The sequence below is a fragment of the Bos indicus x Bos taurus genome, chromosome 11 (genome assembly GCF_003369695.1).
Source record: "Bos indicus x Bos taurus breed Angus x Brahman F1 hybrid chromosome 11, Bos_hybrid_MaternalHap_v2.0, whole genome shotgun sequence".
Lineage (NCBI taxonomy): Eukaryota > Metazoa > Chordata > Mammalia > Artiodactyla > Bovidae > Bos > Bos indicus x Bos taurus.
In genome coordinates this window covers 50,181,969-50,202,542 of record NC_040086.1, presented here as the reverse complement: position 1 = coordinate 50,202,542, position 20,574 = coordinate 50,181,969, and the positions used below count along the sequence as shown (strand labels likewise).

The following is a 20,574-nucleotide window of genomic DNA, read 5'->3' as shown; positions in this document are numbered from 1 at the left end:
TGAAATGTCTGAAACCTCAAGCAGAGAAATGTAGGCTCTGGGTGGGGAAGGAAACAGCCCTCTGCAGAACCACAGAAAAACAAAGCATTATTGAAGACTCTCCACTCCCCAATTAGGCAAAAACTGAAACTTGGATGAGCTCCTACCTATAATCCTAGCGATAACTGATGGTGGCACTGGCATAAATTAGGTTGCCTTATCACATGCCAAGGACTTCATATATTTATCCCCAATCCTCAAAACTATCCTATAAGATGAAGACTATTAAATATGTAGATTTGAGAAAATTGTAATTCACTTAGTAACAACTAAGTTACTAAGAAACTTAGTCACTCTTTATCTATGATAAATGCCAAACTGAAATGTTTATACTCATTCTCTCGAAAGTTTTCATTAGAATGTCCTCTACAGAGCTCACTGAAAGACACATCCATGCACACAGGCACACATGTGCACACAAAGCCCCCTCCAATTCTCCCCCTCTCCCCATCCCCACAGTGGAACAATAAAAAGTCTCTAAAACCGTATTCAAATCAAGTAGTAGATTTATTGGCTGCTCCTCTTATTTAGTGAGGTGAAAACACCTCAGTGTAGGACACTCTAAACCTTGTTTTGGCTTCCTGTTGTGCTGAAAAGACCAGCGACAGGTGGGCGGGCGGACGGTCAGTGGACATCAGAAGCAAACAGCCACTGCTCCCATTGCTACAATGATTCATCCATAGGCTTAAGGAATTTTCTGTCTGTTTTTCTTTCAGAGCATCTTCCTCTTTTCAAACTCCTACAGGAACAGAAGAAAAGGAGAAGAGAGAGGGGATAAAAAGATTAAAGCCTCAAATTACATTCATGGTCAAAGTGATTCTGAAACCTCTTGTCTTTAGGATCCCTTGAGCAACCAAAAATTATAGAGGTAAAATATACCGGGATGAGGTGCTTGAACACAAAATGACAGCTTTCAAATGAGTCCGTGTCAGTCTGATTTCTCTAAGCTAGATTCAGAACTTAAGACTTTATGTCTCCTAAATGCAGAGGCTGAGAGGTTTTAAATTGTACTTATTTTCTACTGCAGTATTATAGTTAGGAGCTGACAAACTTGATTGTGCTTATCCAAACATGTAATGCTATGCGTGAGCCACAACAGCCCTTTTAATAAGGCAATGGAAACAAGTTTGTTTAGTTTCTCAGAGAATAAAATTAAACACAGATTTAGTTAAGATTTAAACAAAACGTCAAGAACCTCAGAAATATATGAAAAGGCAACAATACTGAAAATCAGTTTCTCTAGATTGTAATAATTTCTCTACATTGTGATAATTAGAATACAACAGGATGTGTAGGTGACTGCTGCCACCTACTGGAGTAAAATGGTAATACATGTCTTCAATAAGAATTTAAGCATTTGCTTTTTCCCTTCCTCACTCTTCTCTCAAATAAAGAAGATTCTTCCTCACAGTACTAACTACCTAGATTTTTTTTAAACACTATGGCACACAGTGGCATATTCCATAAGACAGGATCATGCAAAGATTCAATAAACCAATAAGTTTATTTTATTATCTCTAGGACAGTGCCAAAGAACACTATGCCAAAACATGTTCCCTCCTGGGAAGACTATCTGGGCCTGTTTTCAGCATGTGTACAACATTTTGGTTTTTGTTTGCCTTTTTTTTTTTTTGGTAAAGTCTATAATCATCATAAAAGTAAAGAGAAAGAGCCTTAAATGATCAATCAGAGATAGGCTGCCAAAAATCACTGCAAAGAGATTACAGAAGACACCAACTAAAAATCCCCATCCTTGTCTTTAGTCTCCATCCATCCTGACTCCCAGTTTTTATTTCTTCTTAGTCAGTTTTCAACCTCTCTCCCTGGAAAAATACCTATGGAGTCAGTACAACTATACCTCAAAGACTCTCCATGGAAAAATACAAAACACAAGGCAATTTTCTGCACCACTCCTAAAATGGAATTCACAGCATTTACGGACTCTGAAACCCTTTCTTATATATCCTATCTCACTACTCACAAAATAGCAAAGGGAAATGTTTAATGAATCAAGTTTTTGAATCAGAACCTTATTCCTGGTCATGCTCAATTAGGATATTAGGATTTTGGTGGGGTTGCTAGAGACCATTAAGCTGCAGACCAGAATGAAAGAAACAGAAGAGACTCAGAAGAAAAGACCATGGTTCCCAGGCCACCTGTGTGGCCTCCACTTTAAGGCCCATAACCTCGGAGCATTCAGGCCACTGCTCCAGCTCACCTTGTACATGGTGGTTCCCAGCTGTGCTGGGGACATGCTGACCACAACCCCAGCACTCTGCAGGGCTGCGATCTTCTCTTTAGCTCCACCTTTTCCTCCAGCAATGATTGCCCCTGCGTGACCCATTCTTCTGCCGGGAGGAGCAGTTAAACCAGCAATGAAGGACACCACAGGCTTGGCCTTGGGACCCTGGAAAGTGGGATTTTAAACACACCGATCAAAACTGGACCTCCAATTCATGACAGCCAGAAAATGACAAATGGTTGGGGCCAGTAACTCATCATCACTAAGAAAACCAACAGAAATACTGAGCTGTGACTGAAACTACTGCATTCTCCTTTGAGATGACTCAACTTTTCCTCCAAACTCACAAAAACAATCCTGAAGCAAAACTGTTAACTATTTAGATATTAAACTTCAACTTCACTGGCATAAGCTGATTTCCACATACACATGTGACGCTTCCACTTGAAAAAAAAAACTGAAAATACGTAAGTTCTATGATTTGTGATAACAAATTAAGACACAGATCAGGTTGTTTTGTCTTAATTCATTATTAGTTTACCTTTAATAAATTTGTTTAAAAGAAAAAGATAGCATATTGGAAAGGACTGAAGAGTGGGAGTCTCCAGTCTCAATTTCTACTTGACTAAAGCGACAGGACCTTCGACAAGGCCCATCACCTCTAGACCTCTGCTGCTTCATCTATGAAATGAAATAGCTAAATTAGATTGGGAGCTGAGGGTCCTTTCTCCTAACATTATAGGATGTTTAAGAAGGAAGATCAGGACTGGTTTTATTCAACAAAAATCCATTTTAATGCACAACTGCTACATGCATAAACAGCATAGCATAACAGTAGATTCTGAGGTTAAAAATAAAAACCCAACACACAGGAAATATAAGAATTCCTGTGGGAGGAAAAAAAAGAATTCCTGTGCTCTAGACTTATGTTACTGAAGAAATAATATAAAATACATATATATCTCAATCAGTTAATAGATGTCATGGAGCAACATATGAATATACAGTTATGTTTCACAGTGAGTGAAGAGACCATGTTCACAATAGTAACTCAGAGGCAGTAAGACATCCAGGTAAAACAGAGCGGCCTACAGAAAGCAGAACCCGAGCACAAGTGGAATCTGGGTGCCTTCAGGCACTATTATCTTCTCCCAGACCAGCAGTTCTCAAATCACTTGGTCTTGAGACCCCTTATACTTAAAAAAATGACTGTGGATCCCAAAGAACTTTTTTTAATGTAGATTATATCTGATATTTATAGTATTAGAAATGAAAGCTGAGAAATTTTATAAATATTTATTAATTCACTTAAAATAATTTTTTAAAACTATTTTTTAAAAACATTTTAGTGAGGAGAGTGGCATTATTTTACGTTTTTGTCAATCTTAAGTGTCTAATTTAATAAGAGGCAAATGGATTCTGATATCTGCTTTTACGTTAGATCTACTGCAAAAATGTTATTTTGGCTGAAGTACAAGAGAAAATCTGGCCTCACACACATATGTACTTGAAAAAGGGAGAAATATTTAAATATCTGTCAGATAACTGAGGATATTCTTTGACACTGAAACGGACCTCTTCAAGTGGTAATTTCTTAAAGGTTAGATGAAATGTTCCCTGGAGAAGGAAATGGAAGGCCACTCCAGTATTCTTGCCTGGGAAATCCCATGGACAGAGAAGCCTGGTGGGCCATATAGTCCATGAGGTCACAAAGAGTCAGACACGACTGAAGGACTAAAGAAGATGATGATGATGCAATGCTGGAATCCAGAACCACAGTCCTTTGTTACTTTAAAATCCATTCATTTTTTTGGATCTTTTACCTATAATGATTTTGTAACATTCATTGGTCAGAAGGAAAATATAGGTTCACTGAGTTATAGAGATCTTCTAAACACTGATACATTTCATCATTCAATATCAACAAATCATTCTTCATTATCACCTCCAGCCTCATTAGAGAAGTCTTTAGTAGGGGGAAGTTGTCAAGTTCATGGTGGCAGAAACAAGTATTCTAAAAATATTCATTTGAAAGTTCAAACTTAATCATTGTCAACAAATGCAATGAGTTGTTTTCCTTGACAACACACACAAACACAGCAGGACTGCTTTGTTCACTGTTGAGAAAAGATTCACCAAATAAATACCCAATAACCAGGGTGCCTGGCAGTCATTCTTTCCAGTAAAACTGGTGGTCCATGAAAAAAGCAGGTAATTTAGCTCACGATTCAAATAGGACAGTGCTTTACTTTCCATTTCACCACAAAACTACTGACTTGAGGGTCAAGACTTTATAAAATTAATAATCTTTACTACTTCATTAAGGACATTCTTAAATAAAATTGACTTTTTTTAAGCGCATGGCAGTGCAAGTTCACTAGCACAGTTTGCTTCCACTAACTTGACTCTCGTGAAGGCACCAGCATGCCAGATTCTACAGGTTCTACATGGTCTGACACTGCTGACTCCAGCCTCGTGCTCATCCCTCTTCCCTGCTCTTCATCCTCCAGTAATGCCAGACTGCTCTGCCTCTGGGCCTCTGCTGAGAAAGTTCTCCATCCTCCTTGGATACCTGGCAAATCCTGACTTACCTTTTAAGACGTGGCTCAAGTCTCTTCTTCCCTGCTAACCCTTCTGACTCTTCCTCCCACTCTCCCCACAAATGCCCTTCAGTTGCTCGTTTTCTGTTCAGTGACTCTGCTGTGCCTTTGACACTTTTCTATCATGACCCACAGCACACTGGCCGTGACTTATTCCCCACAGAGTCCCCTCCTAGACTATGACTCTTTGAATGCCAAGCCTATGTTTTCATTTACTTCTGTATGCCCAGCATCTACTATAGGAGAGAATTAAAAAGAAAAAGCTAAATCATTTATTCACCATGTGCTTTGCAAAGAATGTCAGCATCTGATACTTGAGAGGCACCACTTTCCACTGGATCCCTCCGTCCCCATATTCAAATAGTGAGAATATTACATTAGAAGGAAACATGATTAGCGTGAACCTAGGATGTCTGACAAATGTATACTCTGTCCTACTGTCAAAGAAGAGTCACTTGAGATTTTTTTTTTTAAGGACCGAAAAATACAATAGAAAAGACTATGAAGAACTGTAGTGTGAGAACAGGACACAGAAACGTGAACTGTGAAAGACTAAAAACAAAAAGATGAGTTAGGATGGCACGAGCAGAATCCGAACAGATGCCCAGGACTATGGCTTCGTGTCCCTGAGCCCTGCTGGTATAATGGAGAAGTCAGGCACACCTGGAGGGAACCTCAGCTCTGAAGTACTTACCATTGGCAAGTTGCCAGTTTCCTTACTCAAAAAAAGACAAAAACATCTACTCAAAGCATCAAGATAAAGGTTAAAAAACATTACTCCTGCAGATAACTACTGTCATTATAATGATGATAGTACAGTCCTCGCAGGACACAAGATTACCCTATTCACTCCGTGTCAGTTACCATGCTAAGCGTTTAGTATGTCACCTGCACCGTTCAACCTAGAAGCTTGTACACAGTAGGTCCTCAGTAAAATTTAGCTCCGTGAGACCAATCAGTAATAGGAAAACATGGCAAATGAAACAAAATGTAAAGTTTAGCTTTTCCCATCAAGGGATTTGTGTATTCTAAACACATTTTAAAATTCACTTTAACATAGTGTGCAGCTGGCTCTCCGTCAACCACGAGGTCTGCACACTGGAGAATTCAACCAGCCGCACCCGGAAAACGTCTGGTGGGGCAGGGGAGGAACCCCAGAAAGTTTCAAAAAGCAAAATTTAAATCTGCCAAACTAACAACTATGTACACAGCATTTACATTTTATTAGTTATTGTAGGTAATCCAGAGATGATTCACGGTATACAGGAGGGTATAAGTAGGTTATATGCAAATTCTACACTGTTTTATATAAGGGACTTGAGCATCCACGGATTTTGGTGTCAGCAGGGGTACTGCCCATGGACAGCAAGGGATGACTATGTCATATTAACTTAAGTGGTTTTTCTTTTTTTTTGTAAAATTAAGTCAGTTTTTAAATTTTAAACTTCACACTCTTTCTAAATTTGAGAGACGCATATCATTTTACTCCAGTCTCCTACCAATTTACCTACTCTTTCACTTATTCACCATTTATTGCCTCCTAATACGCCAGAGGACTGGGCTGGGCAGCAAGGCCATAGCAGTTGTTTGCTGTCCACAGGAGCAAGAGTCAGGTGTTCAGCATGCCTTGCAGAAGGAACAAGCAAAGGCAAGCAAGGATGAAAACAAGCAGCACATGAGACGGGACATGGGTCTGAAAAGGAGTGTCAGGGTAGTATGTAGGGGGCTGGAAAGCCACGCTAAGTCTGCCCTTTATCCCACATGGATGGCAAACAGCAGGTTGGCCAGGCGGGAGGGAAAGGAGCAGAGATATCAGGAAAAAATATTACTGAGATGGTCCAGGTGACATAAGATAAGAGACTGAACCGGAGCAGAGGGTCTAATTACAGATGATGATACTTTGAATCTCCACAAACTACTAAGATCTCAGAGACAGATCTCAGTAACTGAGGGGAAGCAAGAGCTGCGAGAGAAATAAAAGATGACTTTTATTTCTGCATGAAGTACAACGTTGTTTATACACTGTGAACAGTTACACTTAGGGAATAAGCACAAAGGGTAAATCTGGGAAAGGATAAAGATGAGAAGGGCCAGCAGGATGAACGGAGGCCACTGCTGGCTTCACCCAAAGCAGTGCCAGCGTGGAGAGCACAGCAGCAGCCCACCGAAAGTGCTGACCACATGCCCGGGGCAGCTCTGCGCCATGTATCTCCACAGCCCTACGACAGCACCGAGGGAAGCTCTACTGTGTCCCTATTTAGCCCGTGAGGAAACTGAGGCACAGTGAAGTTAAGGAACAAGCCCAAGGTCACACAGCTTCTAAGTGGCAGACAAAACCTAATTGCTGAGGATTAGGGAATGAATAGAATATAAAGAAAGAGATCCAGAGAGTAAAGTAAAAGCATTAGTCGCTCTGTCACGTCCGGCTCTTTGTAACCCCATGGACTGTAGCCCGCTAGGCCTCTCTGTCAATGCAATTCTCCAGGCAACAATACTGGAGTGGGTAGCCATTCCTTTCTCCGGGGGATCTTCCCGACCCAGGGATTGAACCCAGGTTTCCTGCACTACAGGCAGATTCTTTTCCATCTTAACTACCAGGAAAGTTCACCAGAATAAGAGGAACTCTTAAAATTACCACTGAAGAAAATCACGTAGATTCAAAAGAGCCTTTGAAAATTCCTTCAATTACATATAAATATGGAGAAGGAAATGGCAACCTGCTCCAGTATTCTTGCCTGGAAAACTCCATGGACAAAGGAGCCTGGTTGGGGGGCTACAGTCCATGGGGTTGCAAAGAGTCAGACACGGCTAAGCAACTAAACAACAGCAATGCATAGATATGCATCGTTTTGCATAGGCTATTCTGCAGGTAATATCATCCTTTCCTTTAACTCTCCGGTACTCATTATTTTTCTGTGGCATTTAATTTTGACACACTTACTCTCAATCTCTTTCACAAGCATAGACACAAGTTCTCTCTGCCCTCTTGCCCAGCCCCCTGAAGATTCACCTTCACTCTTCACTCATTCGTCAGTGTCATGGACACCCTGGAAGCCATCTGCATGAGCTCCCCAGGCCTTGGCCACAGTGATTCAGAGCACACACGCTCAGTGATGGGGGAGGGGACTGTCGGGCACCAAGCTGCTTCTGTCTTTACTATGCCCCCGCTCTCTTCCCACCACCCTCCTTCGCCCCAGAAACAGAGCTTAATTCCCTTGAGTTAAATGAAATTATGATACAATACCACACTATTCTTTTTTGTTTAATTCAAAGGGAGAGGCAACAAGGAAAGCCTTCATAGGACAGTCAATAAAGCTTTTCCACTTGACCTTTGGAGCAAAGTGCTACTCTATGAGGAAAGACTGAAGCTAGAGGGAGACAAAATCCTGGAAAAGGGTATAAAGGACAGGATCACTAGACAGCCAGCCTTGACAAAGAGAAAGAACACACATCCCCTGAGGTCAGGAGAAAGGACATCAATGACAGGTGAAAATGGAAATGTGCCGGTCAAGTGACAGGCTGATGGCCTGAAAGTTCTGGACCTACCAGGAAGGTAAAGGAGATGCCTGGAGGGAGGATTCATTAGAGAAGCCAAGAACAGGCATCAAGGGAAATGGGGAGGAGAATCAACCCAGACAGAGTCCTACATTCCCTGAGTGGCCAGTGTTCCAGGCTCAGCTCAATAAGATTTAATTTTACCTTTCATGTTTGCTTAAAAAATTCATCTTTAAACAAAAACAACTTCTAAAGCAAACCTGTGATATTATTCAAGAGCAGAGTGCTGTATTTTTCCACAGCCAAACTTACTGAATTATGTTGCTTCAAAAATTCTGCAGCATTTTCTTCGGCATTACCACCAATTTCACCAATCAATATGATGCCTTCTGTGGCCGGATCATTCAGAAAGATTTCAAGGCAGTCTGTAAAGTCTGTTCCATTGAAAGGATCGCCTCCAATGCCTGGAAAAGTCAAAGAAATTCAACACCCTCTGAAAATTAAGTCAGGAAATATTGTTTCAACAGGTTTCTTATTTTGCCTATGCCCTTCTTATGAATATTTTTAAATGTGTCATCACTCTTGCATTTAACATTTAAAAAATCATAAAATGCTAGACTTATTTCTGCTTATAATATTACATGAATGTTAAATGGTGGTTGGGTCTTGTTAGTCACAAAAAGAGTCATCTTTTTCTTTGGCTCCTTATCAGGACTCTTCCCTCCCCCAAAATTACTCCTACATAGCTCTTTAATGAGCATTCTATATAGTTCCCCTAATTAGAAGAACATGACTTTTGAAAACACATTAGCTTTTTAGTAAGCTGTAACTTTTAACCACTGAGTTCTGGTGAGTAGCTCAGTATCAGTACTTTGTATATAACAGGCAATTAATTCTGAAATTAAAAATAATTATACTACTTCATATTATAATCAAAAAGTTTCCTTTATAATCTCCTAGCACAAAAGGTTAATGAAGTATAATAGTATCTTGATTAGCTCATTTGGCAGGGTGGGTGGGTGTGTGTGAGGGTATGCTATTACCCTCACTGTGGCAATTTGTTGTGATTTGTTACTGTTCACATGAACTGCAAACCTTACTACCATATTGGACACTTAATGCCATATTAGAAATACCGGATATTTCTTCTACAGCAAAAAAAGAAAAAAAAATTTCTTTGCACTAAGTAACTGTCTGATGAGGGACACTGCAGAGGAATCACTCACAAGTTAAGACACACGTCTCTGCAGTGGGTGGAGTAGGTGTCCTGATCCCTCTTCCCTCTAACCTGGAGTGGGAGATGACAAAGACCACACACAGGGGCTCTACCACAAACACATGGCATTTTAGCACAAGTACTTAGATCGGATTCAAGTCAAGATTCCCTCCACTGGGGGCCACTTTCTAAATTTTTAAGTTATAAACTTCAGAGAAGGCAATGGCACCCCACTCTAGTACTTTTGCCTGGAAAATCCCATGGATGGAGGAGCTTAGTAGGCTGCGGTCCATGGGGTCGCTGAGGGTCGGACACGACTGAGCGACTTCACTTTCACTTTTCACTTTCATGCATTGGAGAAGGAAATGGCAACCCACTTCAGTATTCTTGCCTGGAGAATCCCAGGGACGGGGGAGCTTGGTGGGCTGCCATCTATGGGGTGGCACAGAGTCGGACACGACTGAAGCAACTTAGCAGCAACAGAAGCAGCATACTCTCTGTGAGAGGGGAATTACTACTCTCAATTTACAGATTAAAAACAGAGGCTAGAGAAGATGGAACTGGCCACTAGTTAAGTTACCTTGTCTTGAAGATTGTACTTTTGCACATAGAAAAGCTCATTTAATGTTTAATACTGATTTTATCAATTTGAGTCAATAAAAATACTCCAGGGTTATATTTCATAATTTTATCATCAAAAGCTGCCTTTGAAAAGCTTTTAAAAGATGGTCTAAAAACATGAAGGAATTGTTATAAAAATGAGAAATTTGCCTGGCTTTTGGCAAAAAATATCAAAATTATTTTAAAATGTAAAAACCCTTTTGTAAATGGGAGGCAGTACGATGGGGCAAAGAGAGAGGGTCCAGGGAGCTCAACCCTCCTCCACCCACCAATCAAGCTACCACAGGACTCTGTGCCAGCTCAGCGGTGCCTCAGAGGGTTGCCCTTAAAGAATGAGACAATGATTGGCAAAGAATTCGGTAACTGTGAAGCACTGAATGACAGCTGGCAATGATAACACAATGCCAAGACAGTGACCAAAGTCCTATCCTGAAGGACCACTGCTTCACAACAAGCAAAGTGAGTCCTGTTTTCAGGGACTACACCCCAGGATGTTTGTTCTGAAACATGGGAGTTAAATCCTGGACCGTGAATCTTGAAAATGTTAACAGCCAGCTTCATGTATAAGCAAATTAAACTCAAGATCATAACAGCTTTTTCATAAAATGACATCAAAATCTCTCACAAATAGTCAAACCAATAATTATTATTACACTTATTCAGTGAAGACACTGAACTCCAATAAAATGAGTTTAGAAAAAGTCCTCACCAACACACAAAGACTGCCCCAATCCAACTTGTGTTGTCTGGTGAACCGCTTCGTAAGTCAGGGTGCCGGATCTAGACACGATACCTTAAAGAAGCAGAACTCAGCAATATTAGAGAGTGCTCATGTGACTCTCATATAGTAAAATAAATCACAAACACATGTATATAAAGAACCCATTCCACAATTTGTCCTCCAAACAAACAACACCATCAGGTCATGGAATAAGCAGAAAAGGCCTAAATTATAGCAGGGAGGTTTTAAAAGTTAGAAAAAGAAAGGATTTTATTAGTTAGGGTTTTTTTAATATATAAAACATTTAATTTATTGTTTTTTTTGATGCATCACCAATGTATTACAACTGAGCCACTAGTTCTGTAGCCTCATCAACATTAACTGTGGTACATTTTCTTGACACTGCTGAGAAATCAACTGTTTCTTCAGAGGTTCAATGGAAAGGTTTTTTGGGAAGTTTGCAAGTTCCTTCTGTATATCTACAAGAGTTTGATTCACTCTTTGAACTTTTTAATCATTCACAGTGTTTATCTTCTTAAAATTAGTGGTAACTGGTTCACTTTATTTTTGAACCCTAAGTTTTTTTGGCTGGCTACGTGGAATACATTCCTGGACTTCTGCCCTTTTAGTTTGTTCCTGGTGGTTGTCCTTCACCGGGCCTTCAAGACCCTTGTATGGCTTCTCAAGTTCCAGGTGATGCCATCTGCATGCACGAGATCCAGCTAGTTAGGGTTGTTTTATGACTACAAAAGCAGTTTAAGAGATACCTGAAGTCTTCCACAAAAAATGACCTTCTGGTGCATACAAAGTAAAATGGAACAATAAATCTATATAAAGGTCCACATGGAAAAAAAGAAGGCATAAATTTCAAGTATTCAGTTCAGTTCAGTCACTCAGTCGTGTCCGACTCTTTGTGACCCCATGAATTGCAGCATGCCAGGCCTCCCTGTCCATCACCAACTCCCAGAGTTCACTCAAACTCATGTCCATTGAGTCAGTGATCCCATCCAGCCATCTCATCCTCTGTGGTCCCCTTCTCCTCCTGCCCCCAATCCCTCCCAGCATCAGGGTCTTTTCCAATGAGTCAAATCTTCGAATGAGGTGGCCAGAGTATTTCAAGTATTAACCTTTGGTTAATAACCCCGGTTTCAGAAAATACATTCATAGTTAGGCTTTCTGTCTCCTGACCACACAAATTCCTCAAGTCAGAAGTCCTGCTTTCCTACATTGATCAGTAGAGCCCACTAATGCTGTTGGAGATTCTGCAGTGATTATCTTTTCTGTTGGACTTGTAACTTCCAGGGGTTAGTAAATGAGACTGTTTTCCCCACCCATGAGTTCCCATATAGAGCACAGTTCAGGCACAAAAGGAATTCAGTAAATATGTACCAAATAGGTCAAAACTGAAAATTTATGGAGTACAATCACCCTCTTAAACAAAATCTAACTGGTGACAGTTTTAAAACCAATCACTATGTGGACCCTGTCTCACAACAAATGACAACCAATAAGACCATACCCCATGTGTCTCATTCATCAGTTTTCCCTACTCTCAAGAGCTTCCGGTCTATAACCTCTCTCTTCAACATAGCCCTTCCTTTATGAGACCTTTCATAAATGAGAAGGGTAGGTAGGTAACACCTATGTACATTTGGTGCATTTAGCTTTTAAATCAAAGACAATAAGTAACTTAGTTGTATTTCTTTGTATGTAATTACCTAGTCTCCTTTACATTTCTACTTGATTCTTATGATAGAATCATGTTCCTGTTCATGCAACACCCTAGATTACTGGGAAGCAAAACTATTTTATCTATTCTAGCCTTTTGATGATCAGTATAATAATCAGTGAATAGTGGTACTAGGATTTTATCATTCTTTTGAGGGGATTTCATCTAAAATGAAAGTGATATATAATTTATATACATACAAAAATGATATATAATTTATATAAATGCAAAGTACACACATTTAAGGTAATGAAAGCAATGTTTTTAGGGTAGATTACTCCTGCCATCCTTGAAGTATATATATAATAAAAGAGACTATCACTTAAAAATATCTACCATAGGGATACTTCTGCTTCCAAAAAGCAGAGGTATTTTCCTGTATTCTTCCTGCTAAATACAAGTAAAAGTCCTAGACACTACATATAAAACAAATACAAGAAATCTCTGAAAGTTAGATAGAAGGTAGAGTCCTAGAGACCTTGAAACTCAAGTAAAACAATGAAGTGTTTCCAAGTTTCCTTTTGCCTCATGTGTCCCAGATACAAAGATAAAGAAGCTCACATAAAGGCACAGAACTCCCCACCCAAACAGCAGCTTTCTTTAGCAAAAGAACCAAGAGAAGGACAATCTAGCAAAACAGAAAACTTTCAGACAACAACCACTCCATACCAACTATGCACTACAGAAAAAACTGTGGCTCTACCTCTACTCACATAAGCAAAGGCCGAAAAAGAAACCTAGACTTTACGTTTACAAGGCCGTAATGAGGCACCCTGGCAGCACGCCCACCAGCGTGTACACAACCAGGACTCTCATCTACACAAGCTGGCACTGAGTCCCGCCCCACCCCTATGGTGCCAGTGGGAACCAGGGGAAAAGCCTGGATGTCCATCCTCATCTGGCAGCAGTGAGGCCTCTCTCCATTTCCTGGGATCAGAAAAGGCCTAGTGGAGAGTCAGGGCTTTTACTACCACCCAGCAATAACAAGTCCATCCTCACTAGTGTCAGGGGAGACCGAGTAAGGAGCTGCAACTGTTATCCCCGGTGAGTAGGAGCCCACTTACTCTGGCAATAGAAGCAAGAAGGGACTTGACTTCTACCTCTACCTGGCAGGAACAAGGTACCTCCCCCACATTCCCTGCTGAAGCAGTGTGAATTAAGTCAGGTAAAACAGAAGGTTCACATAAAACCCAGACCTCATAATACAATAGCCCACACTTTCAGGTTTCAACCAAAGATCATCTGACCTACCAAAAATCAGGAAGATCTCAAACTGAATTAAAAAAAAAAAAAACAAAAAAAAAACAATCAATAGATGCTAATCACAAGATGAGGGGATATTAGAATTATCTGACAAGAAATTTGAAGAATTCATGATAAAAACTTTCAATAATTATGAACATGCTCTAAATAAATCAAAAAATAGAAGCTTTATCAAAGAAATTTGAAGGAAGCCTCACTTAAAAAAGAAAAAGAAGATATAGAGGGACCAAATAGAAATTTTAGAACTGAAAAGTACTATAACCAAAGCTAAAAGCTCAGTGGATGAGTTAAATAGCATAATGGAGAGCAGAGAGGAAAAAAAATCAGTGAAATGAAAGATAAAACAATGGAAATTACCCCACCTGAATAGCAGAGAGAACAGACTAGGAAAAAACAATGAGCAGAACCTCAGGGACCTATGGAATGGTAACAAAAGATTGAATATTCCTGTATCACAGTCCTGGAAGGAGAGAAAAAAGAACATGGGGCTGAAACAGTGCTTGAGGAAATAATGTTTTACCAAAATCTACATGTGAGAAGGTGAGCAAACTAAAAACAGGATAAATCCAAAGAAATTCACACCAAAACTTCTAATATACTTCAGAAAATCAAAGACTCCCCTCAAAAAAAAAAAAAATTTTGAAAGCAGCAAGAGAAAAATAACACCTTCCTATACATGAAAAAACAACTCAAACGATATCAGTTTTTTCATCAGAACCCATGGAATCAAGAAATGGGTCAGCATTTTTTAACTGTTAAAAGAACTGTAAACCCTAAATCCTGTACCCAGTGATGTTCGTCTTTATGAATGAAGGGGAAATAAAAACATTTTCAAATGAGGGGAAAGTAAAGAATTTGTTGCCAACAGTTCTACCATCAAAGAATGGCTAATATATTAATAAGGTCTCTAGAAAGAAGAGAAATGATATAAGAAGGAACCCTGGAGCCTCAAGAACGAAGAACACAGTAACAAGCAAAACATGGATAGTTAAAAAGACTTTCTCTTGAGTGTCCTAAAAGGAAGAAATAAAACTATCCCTATTTGTAGATAATGTGGGTTGTCTAACATAGAAAATGCTAAGGACTCTACCAAGAAATCCCTAAGGTCTACAGCAATATGGCAAGATATAAGATAAACAAAAATTAGTTGTATTTCTGTATATTAGCCACAGGCACATGGACACCAGAATTAAAATACAATAAAATTTACAATGGTTTTTTTCAATAAAAAGAAATACTTAGTATAAATCTAACAAAACACACAGTGGACTTTTATGTTAAAAACTGTACAATGCTCATGAAAGAAATCAAAGGCAATCTAAGTAAATGAAGATATACTGCATTCATGGACTGGAATATTCAACAGAGTAAACATGTCTATTCACCTGAGACTGACATACAGATTTAACACAATTTACATAAAAATCCCGGCAATAATTTCTGTAGATACAGACAAGATTACCTTGAAATTATATGAAAAAGTAAACTAGAAAAGCTAAAATAATTTTTAAAAGAGTAAAGTACAAAAAAGCAATCCATCCAATTTTAAGAGTTATTATTTCAACACAGTATTAAAGTTGTGCAGTACTGATGAAACCCAGAAATAGATCAACACAAATAAGATGTTTACTGACAAAAATACAAAAGCAATTCAATGAAAGAAAGATGATCTTTTTAATAAATGGTGCTGAAGCAACTAAACACAAATAGACAAAAAGAATTTTGATCTAAATCTCACACCTAGAAAAATTATTTGAAATGGACTATGGGATTTAAGTGTAAAACTACAAAACATTCAGGAATTCACTGGCAGTCCAGTGGTTAGACTCTGCAGTCTCATTGCTGAGGGCCTGGGTTCAATTCCTAGTCAGGGAACTATTACTAAAAACCCACAAGCTGCCGTGCAGCACAGGCAAGCAAATAAAAATACATAAAACTATAAAACTTTGAGGAAAAAATAGGTACTTAAGGCAAAGCAAAGAGTTATTAGACTTGAGGTCAAAAGCATATTTTACAAAAGAAAAAAGTCAGTAAGTAAGATTTCATCAAAATGAAAAAACTTTTGCTCTCTGAAAGATCCTATTAAAAGCATGAAAACACAAGCTACAGATTGGGAGAAAATATTTGCAAGCTACATATCCAACAAAGTACTAGTATCTAGAACATAGAAAGAACTCTCAAAACTCAACAGTAACCAATTAGACCAGGGGCAAAAAAACACAAAGAAACATTTCACTGAAGAAGAGATAGTGAAGTGGCTCAGTCTTGCCTGACTCTGCAACCCAGGCAAGAATACTGGAGTGGGTTGCCATTTCCTTCTCCAGGAGATCTTCCCAATCCAGGGATTGAACCTGGGTCTCCTGCATTGTAGGCAAACACTTTACCATTTGAGCCACCAGGGAAGAAGATATATAGATGACAAACAAATACCCAAAAAAATTTTCAATACCATTAACCATTAGGGGAATGTACATAAAAACCACCATGAGGTATCACTGAACACTTATCAGAATGGATGACTACAAATGCTGGCACGGATGCAGAAAAACTGGATCACGGGTACACTGGTGATGCAAAGGTAAACCAGTATAGCCACGATGGGTAATAATTTGGCAGTTTCATAAATAACACACAACTGTTATCCAACCCAGCAATTGCACTCCTGGGCATTCATCCCAAAGAAATGAAGATTTTTTGTGTTATATAAAAACTAGTACACAAATGTTTATAACAGACTTACTTTTAACAGCCCCAAACTGGAAACAATCCCAGTATCTTTCAACACGTGATTGGTTCAACAAACATTTGTACCCTAGAATACTACTCAGTCATAAAAAGGAATGAACTACTGATACAATAATCTGAATGAATCTCCAGAGAATTATACCAAGTGTACATAACCAATCTCCAAAGGCTATATACTATATGCTCTCATTTATATAGCATTCCTGAAATTTAAAAAATTTAGAAAAAAAAAAAAAAAATAAGAGGATTATTAGTTTCCAAGGATTAAAAAAGGAGTAGGAGTAGGAAGGAAGTGGATATAGCTATAAAATGTTAAGATGAGGGATTCCTGTAGTGATGGAAAAATTCCTTATGTCTCTCATAATGTCAATATACTAATTGTGACATGGCATTATCTTTTTGCAAGACATTATCATTGGGGGACAGTGAATAAAGGGTACACAGAGATCTGTCTGTATTATGATTACATGTGAATTTATAATTATCTAAATATGAAAAGTTTAATTAAAATAAAACTTGTAAAAAGATGTAGGGGTCAAGTATGTCACATGAGGTTGAGAGTAAAAATTCTAACATAAATGCAAAAATGCTGCATCATTAAATATCAGTTTGGAATCTAATCACTTTCTACAATTATACTCAATTAGCTTAAGCTGTTATACAATTTTAGTTATCATTAACACAAACTAGAAAGCCACTATACTATTGCACTGCTCTTATATTACATGATGTCCTATTCAGAAACACCCAAGGGACTGAAAATTCCTTCCTTTTCCTAAACACTTAGCTTAAGGACTGGAAGTTAATGAGGCTTCTGAGAATATTAGTAATGGTATCAAAATAGGAATAGTTAGTACAAAAAAAGTCATCTTTTCTCCATTACCTCCTTGAAAATCTTGTAGTGTCATGTATTTCTTTCAGGCGATTTTTTTAAAAGTCCTTTAAGTTAAAGGCAGTCTCCCAGAGGACTTCCTCATCAATGTGTTATGGCCATCTTGAGGACCAAGGTCTACAGAACTTTCCTAAACTTCTCTTAGTTGTTTTTGAGGTTTATGGGCCCCTCAGAAAGCAGGGTAGTGATCAGAAAGGCAACTCAGCACAGGGCCCATAAAGCCTAAGTACGGAGCGACTGGAACACTCACACATTGATAGTGGGAGTTTAGAACACAGTCACTTTGCAGATCTATTTGGTAACTTCTTAAAAAGTTGAACATACTTTGACCCTATGACTTAGCAATTCTACCTGTGCATTTTACCCAAAAGAAAGGAAAACGTACCCACAAAAAGGCCTGTACACAAAAGTTTACTTTAACCTTATTCATAATGACTCAAACCTGGAAATAACAGAAATGTTCATCAATGGGAGAATGGACAAATAAATTGTGATATAATCACTCAATAAAATATTACTAAGTGATAAAAATTATGGATACATGCAAATACATGGAAGAATCCAGAGTGTGCTTGAGAAGGAAAAGAATCTTTAAAAAAAACCCAAAAATATCTTGATTCTGTAGAGTTAGTGTTCCTCAAACATTAATTCAGGACACAGAATCAATTCACTATAAAACTTTCAAGGTAAACTCTCTTAAAGTTGAATGAATTAAAGTGAATTTGATTTGTACCATCAAATCTCTTTGGGGAGTTTTGAGCATAGGGGCAAGAAATTTTGTTTTCTAATCTATAAGAAATACATACTCACCGACTCTTCCTTTCTTGTGAATATGGCCAGGCATGATGCCAATTTTGCATTCTCCAGGCTAAAGGAAAGTAATTCACAGTATCAGAAAAGTGAAAAATATTAACTCCGAGATCATACACACAAATATACTTGGACTGACTCAAAGTTAGTTAGGCTTCAGAGGCTAAAATCGGGCTCGTTTCGTTTTGTACACTCACATTGATGACTCCAGGGCAGTTCGGCCCGACCAGCCTGGTCTTTCCCTGGCGCAGCAGTTTGTGCTTGACCCGCACCATGTCCTGCTGCGGGATACCTTCAGTGATGCACACGACCAGGGACACTTCCGCCTCTATAGCTTCATCAATGGCAGCAGCAGCAAAGGGAGGAGGGACATAAATGACAGATGCTGTCGCCCCAGTCTGTTCTTTGGCCTGAAACATTAATACAAAGCACTTTACTATAGGTTCAGTCAGACACTTTGTAAAACAAACTCAATACCATGGTTTTAATGATATCATGGGATCAGGAAAGGACATCACCAGGAGACACTCAATGTCTTCATTCTTCCCATTAACTAGGTCACTCTGCTGTCAGAAAACAGCAGAGTTAAGTGTGGCCTCCTCTCCGCCCCAATGGGACACCCCTCGAAACTGGAAGGTTCTGTGACCTCCCCTTCCTTCAGGCAATGTGGCAGCATGTCAGCACACATGAAAGCACTGACTGGCGTTTAGGTCCCCTCATTCCTGGGCCACGTTTATTTCTGTTCTTCTGCAAGGCACTTACCACCCATTCAGTACGAAAGGCCCTGCATCCTCAGGAGAAAAGGACTAGTGAGCCCCAAACCTCAGAATTCAGCTCTCAAACATGTTTTTAAAAATATTTTCAAACCATGGACCTTCTATGGTGGCCCAGTAGTTAAGAATCTGCCTTCCAATGCAGGGGACTCGGGTTCAATCCCTGGTCAGAGAACTAAGATCCCACATGCCACGGGGCTAGAACTAAGCCCGTGTGCCACAACCTCTGAGCCCAGGCACCAAAACCACGGAGTCCGCAGGCTGCGACTAAGACCCAGTGCAGCCAAAACAGATAAAATTTTTTAAATTAAAAAAATAAAAACAGATCAAAGAATAAATATTATCAAGAGGAAGCAAAATGAAGTGGTTTTATTCCTAACTGCTAATTTTTACTCTAACGCATGCTGACTACAAATGAACTAAAATACACACATAAATAGCCACAGAACAAGAATGGGTCATATAAGGTTAAGAGTCTATGCTACATCGCCCCTCACAATGCAAGGCACTTAAAGATCACCAATGTGACCACTGTTCTCTCTGTGATCTTCTATATATTTTGTACATGTATCAATACAGATGTAGCCTTCCACCCACTTGCACATATGTCCATGACTCTTCTATAATGGAAGCTCCTTGAAGACAGAGACGGTCAGGGTCTCTGACTCTCCAAGAGAGGCAGCACCTATTCTGTGAGAGGCCCTGAGAAAGACTATGTAACCCTGCCTGCTTACTACCCCATCTACAAATCAAGATGTAGAGGCCAAGAAATATTAAATAACTTGCATGAGGTCACAGAGCTCAGAAGTGGCAGAGCCAAGATTCAAACCTAAGTATATTTGATCCCACAGCGTCAGTTCTTTTCAGCTACAGCAGGCTACCTCCCTATAAATGTCAAAATGTAGCTTAATTAAGATATAAATCAAAACATTTTAAAAGGCTATGCCATGAGATTTTAAATGGATACAAATACCAAGTTACACAAAGTACAGGTACAGCTGGAAGGGGCAGAAGTAAAAGATGGTGTGTTTGAGAATCATCCCAAACTAACTGCCCATGTTCCCAGAGGCCGAGGAGCTTTCTCTACTGCACCCCTAATAAAGAGAGGTATCTTGACAGGGACAGATGAACAAGTCAATGGATGTTGACTTGCTAAGGGTTAAAAATAATTGAAATCACTGTTTTTAAAAACTGTTCAAGGTGGTAACAGGGAAGTGGGGACCAAAGGAAAAAACTAGGTTGGAACCAACAGAAATGAGATCATAGATGTGCAGGTATTTTACGGAAAATATATCCCATGGGTTCCTACCTCTTAAGGATACAAAGACTTTCAGAAGCTGGACTGTGACCACAGAATCTGCATCAGCAAGTAATACTACATGAAAGGTAACCATTGCACTCACTCAGAAATCTCTTTGTAAGAGCAGA

The 20,574-nt window shown here is 39.2% G+C and overlaps 1 protein-coding gene and 1 pseudogene across 1 annotated transcript in view; both read right to left on the bottom strand.

The window, feature by feature from the left end:
- Window positions 1–527: 527 nt before the first annotated feature.
- The window catches only part of SUCLG1 (succinate-CoA ligase alpha subunit), a 34,851-nt gene continuing 14,804 nt past the window's right edge, over window positions 528–20,574 (bottom strand). Inside the window, exons 4-9 of the mRNA XM_027555567.1 lie at window positions 18,571–18,783; window positions 18,374–18,431; window positions 10,923–11,006; window positions 8,689–8,840; window positions 2,258–2,446; window positions 528–778 (exon numbers count right to left, since the gene is read on the bottom strand). Coding sequence (XP_027411368.1) covers window positions 752–778; window positions 2,258–2,446; window positions 8,689–8,840; window positions 10,923–11,006; window positions 18,374–18,431; window positions 18,571–18,783 — 723 coding nt within the window. The 3' untranslated portion in view covers window positions 528–751. The remainder of the gene's footprint in view (window positions 779–2,257; window positions 2,447–8,688; window positions 8,841–10,922; window positions 11,007–18,373; window positions 18,432–18,570; window positions 18,784–20,574) is intronic.
- LOC113900673 lies at window positions 11,013–13,479 on the bottom strand (annotated as a pseudogene).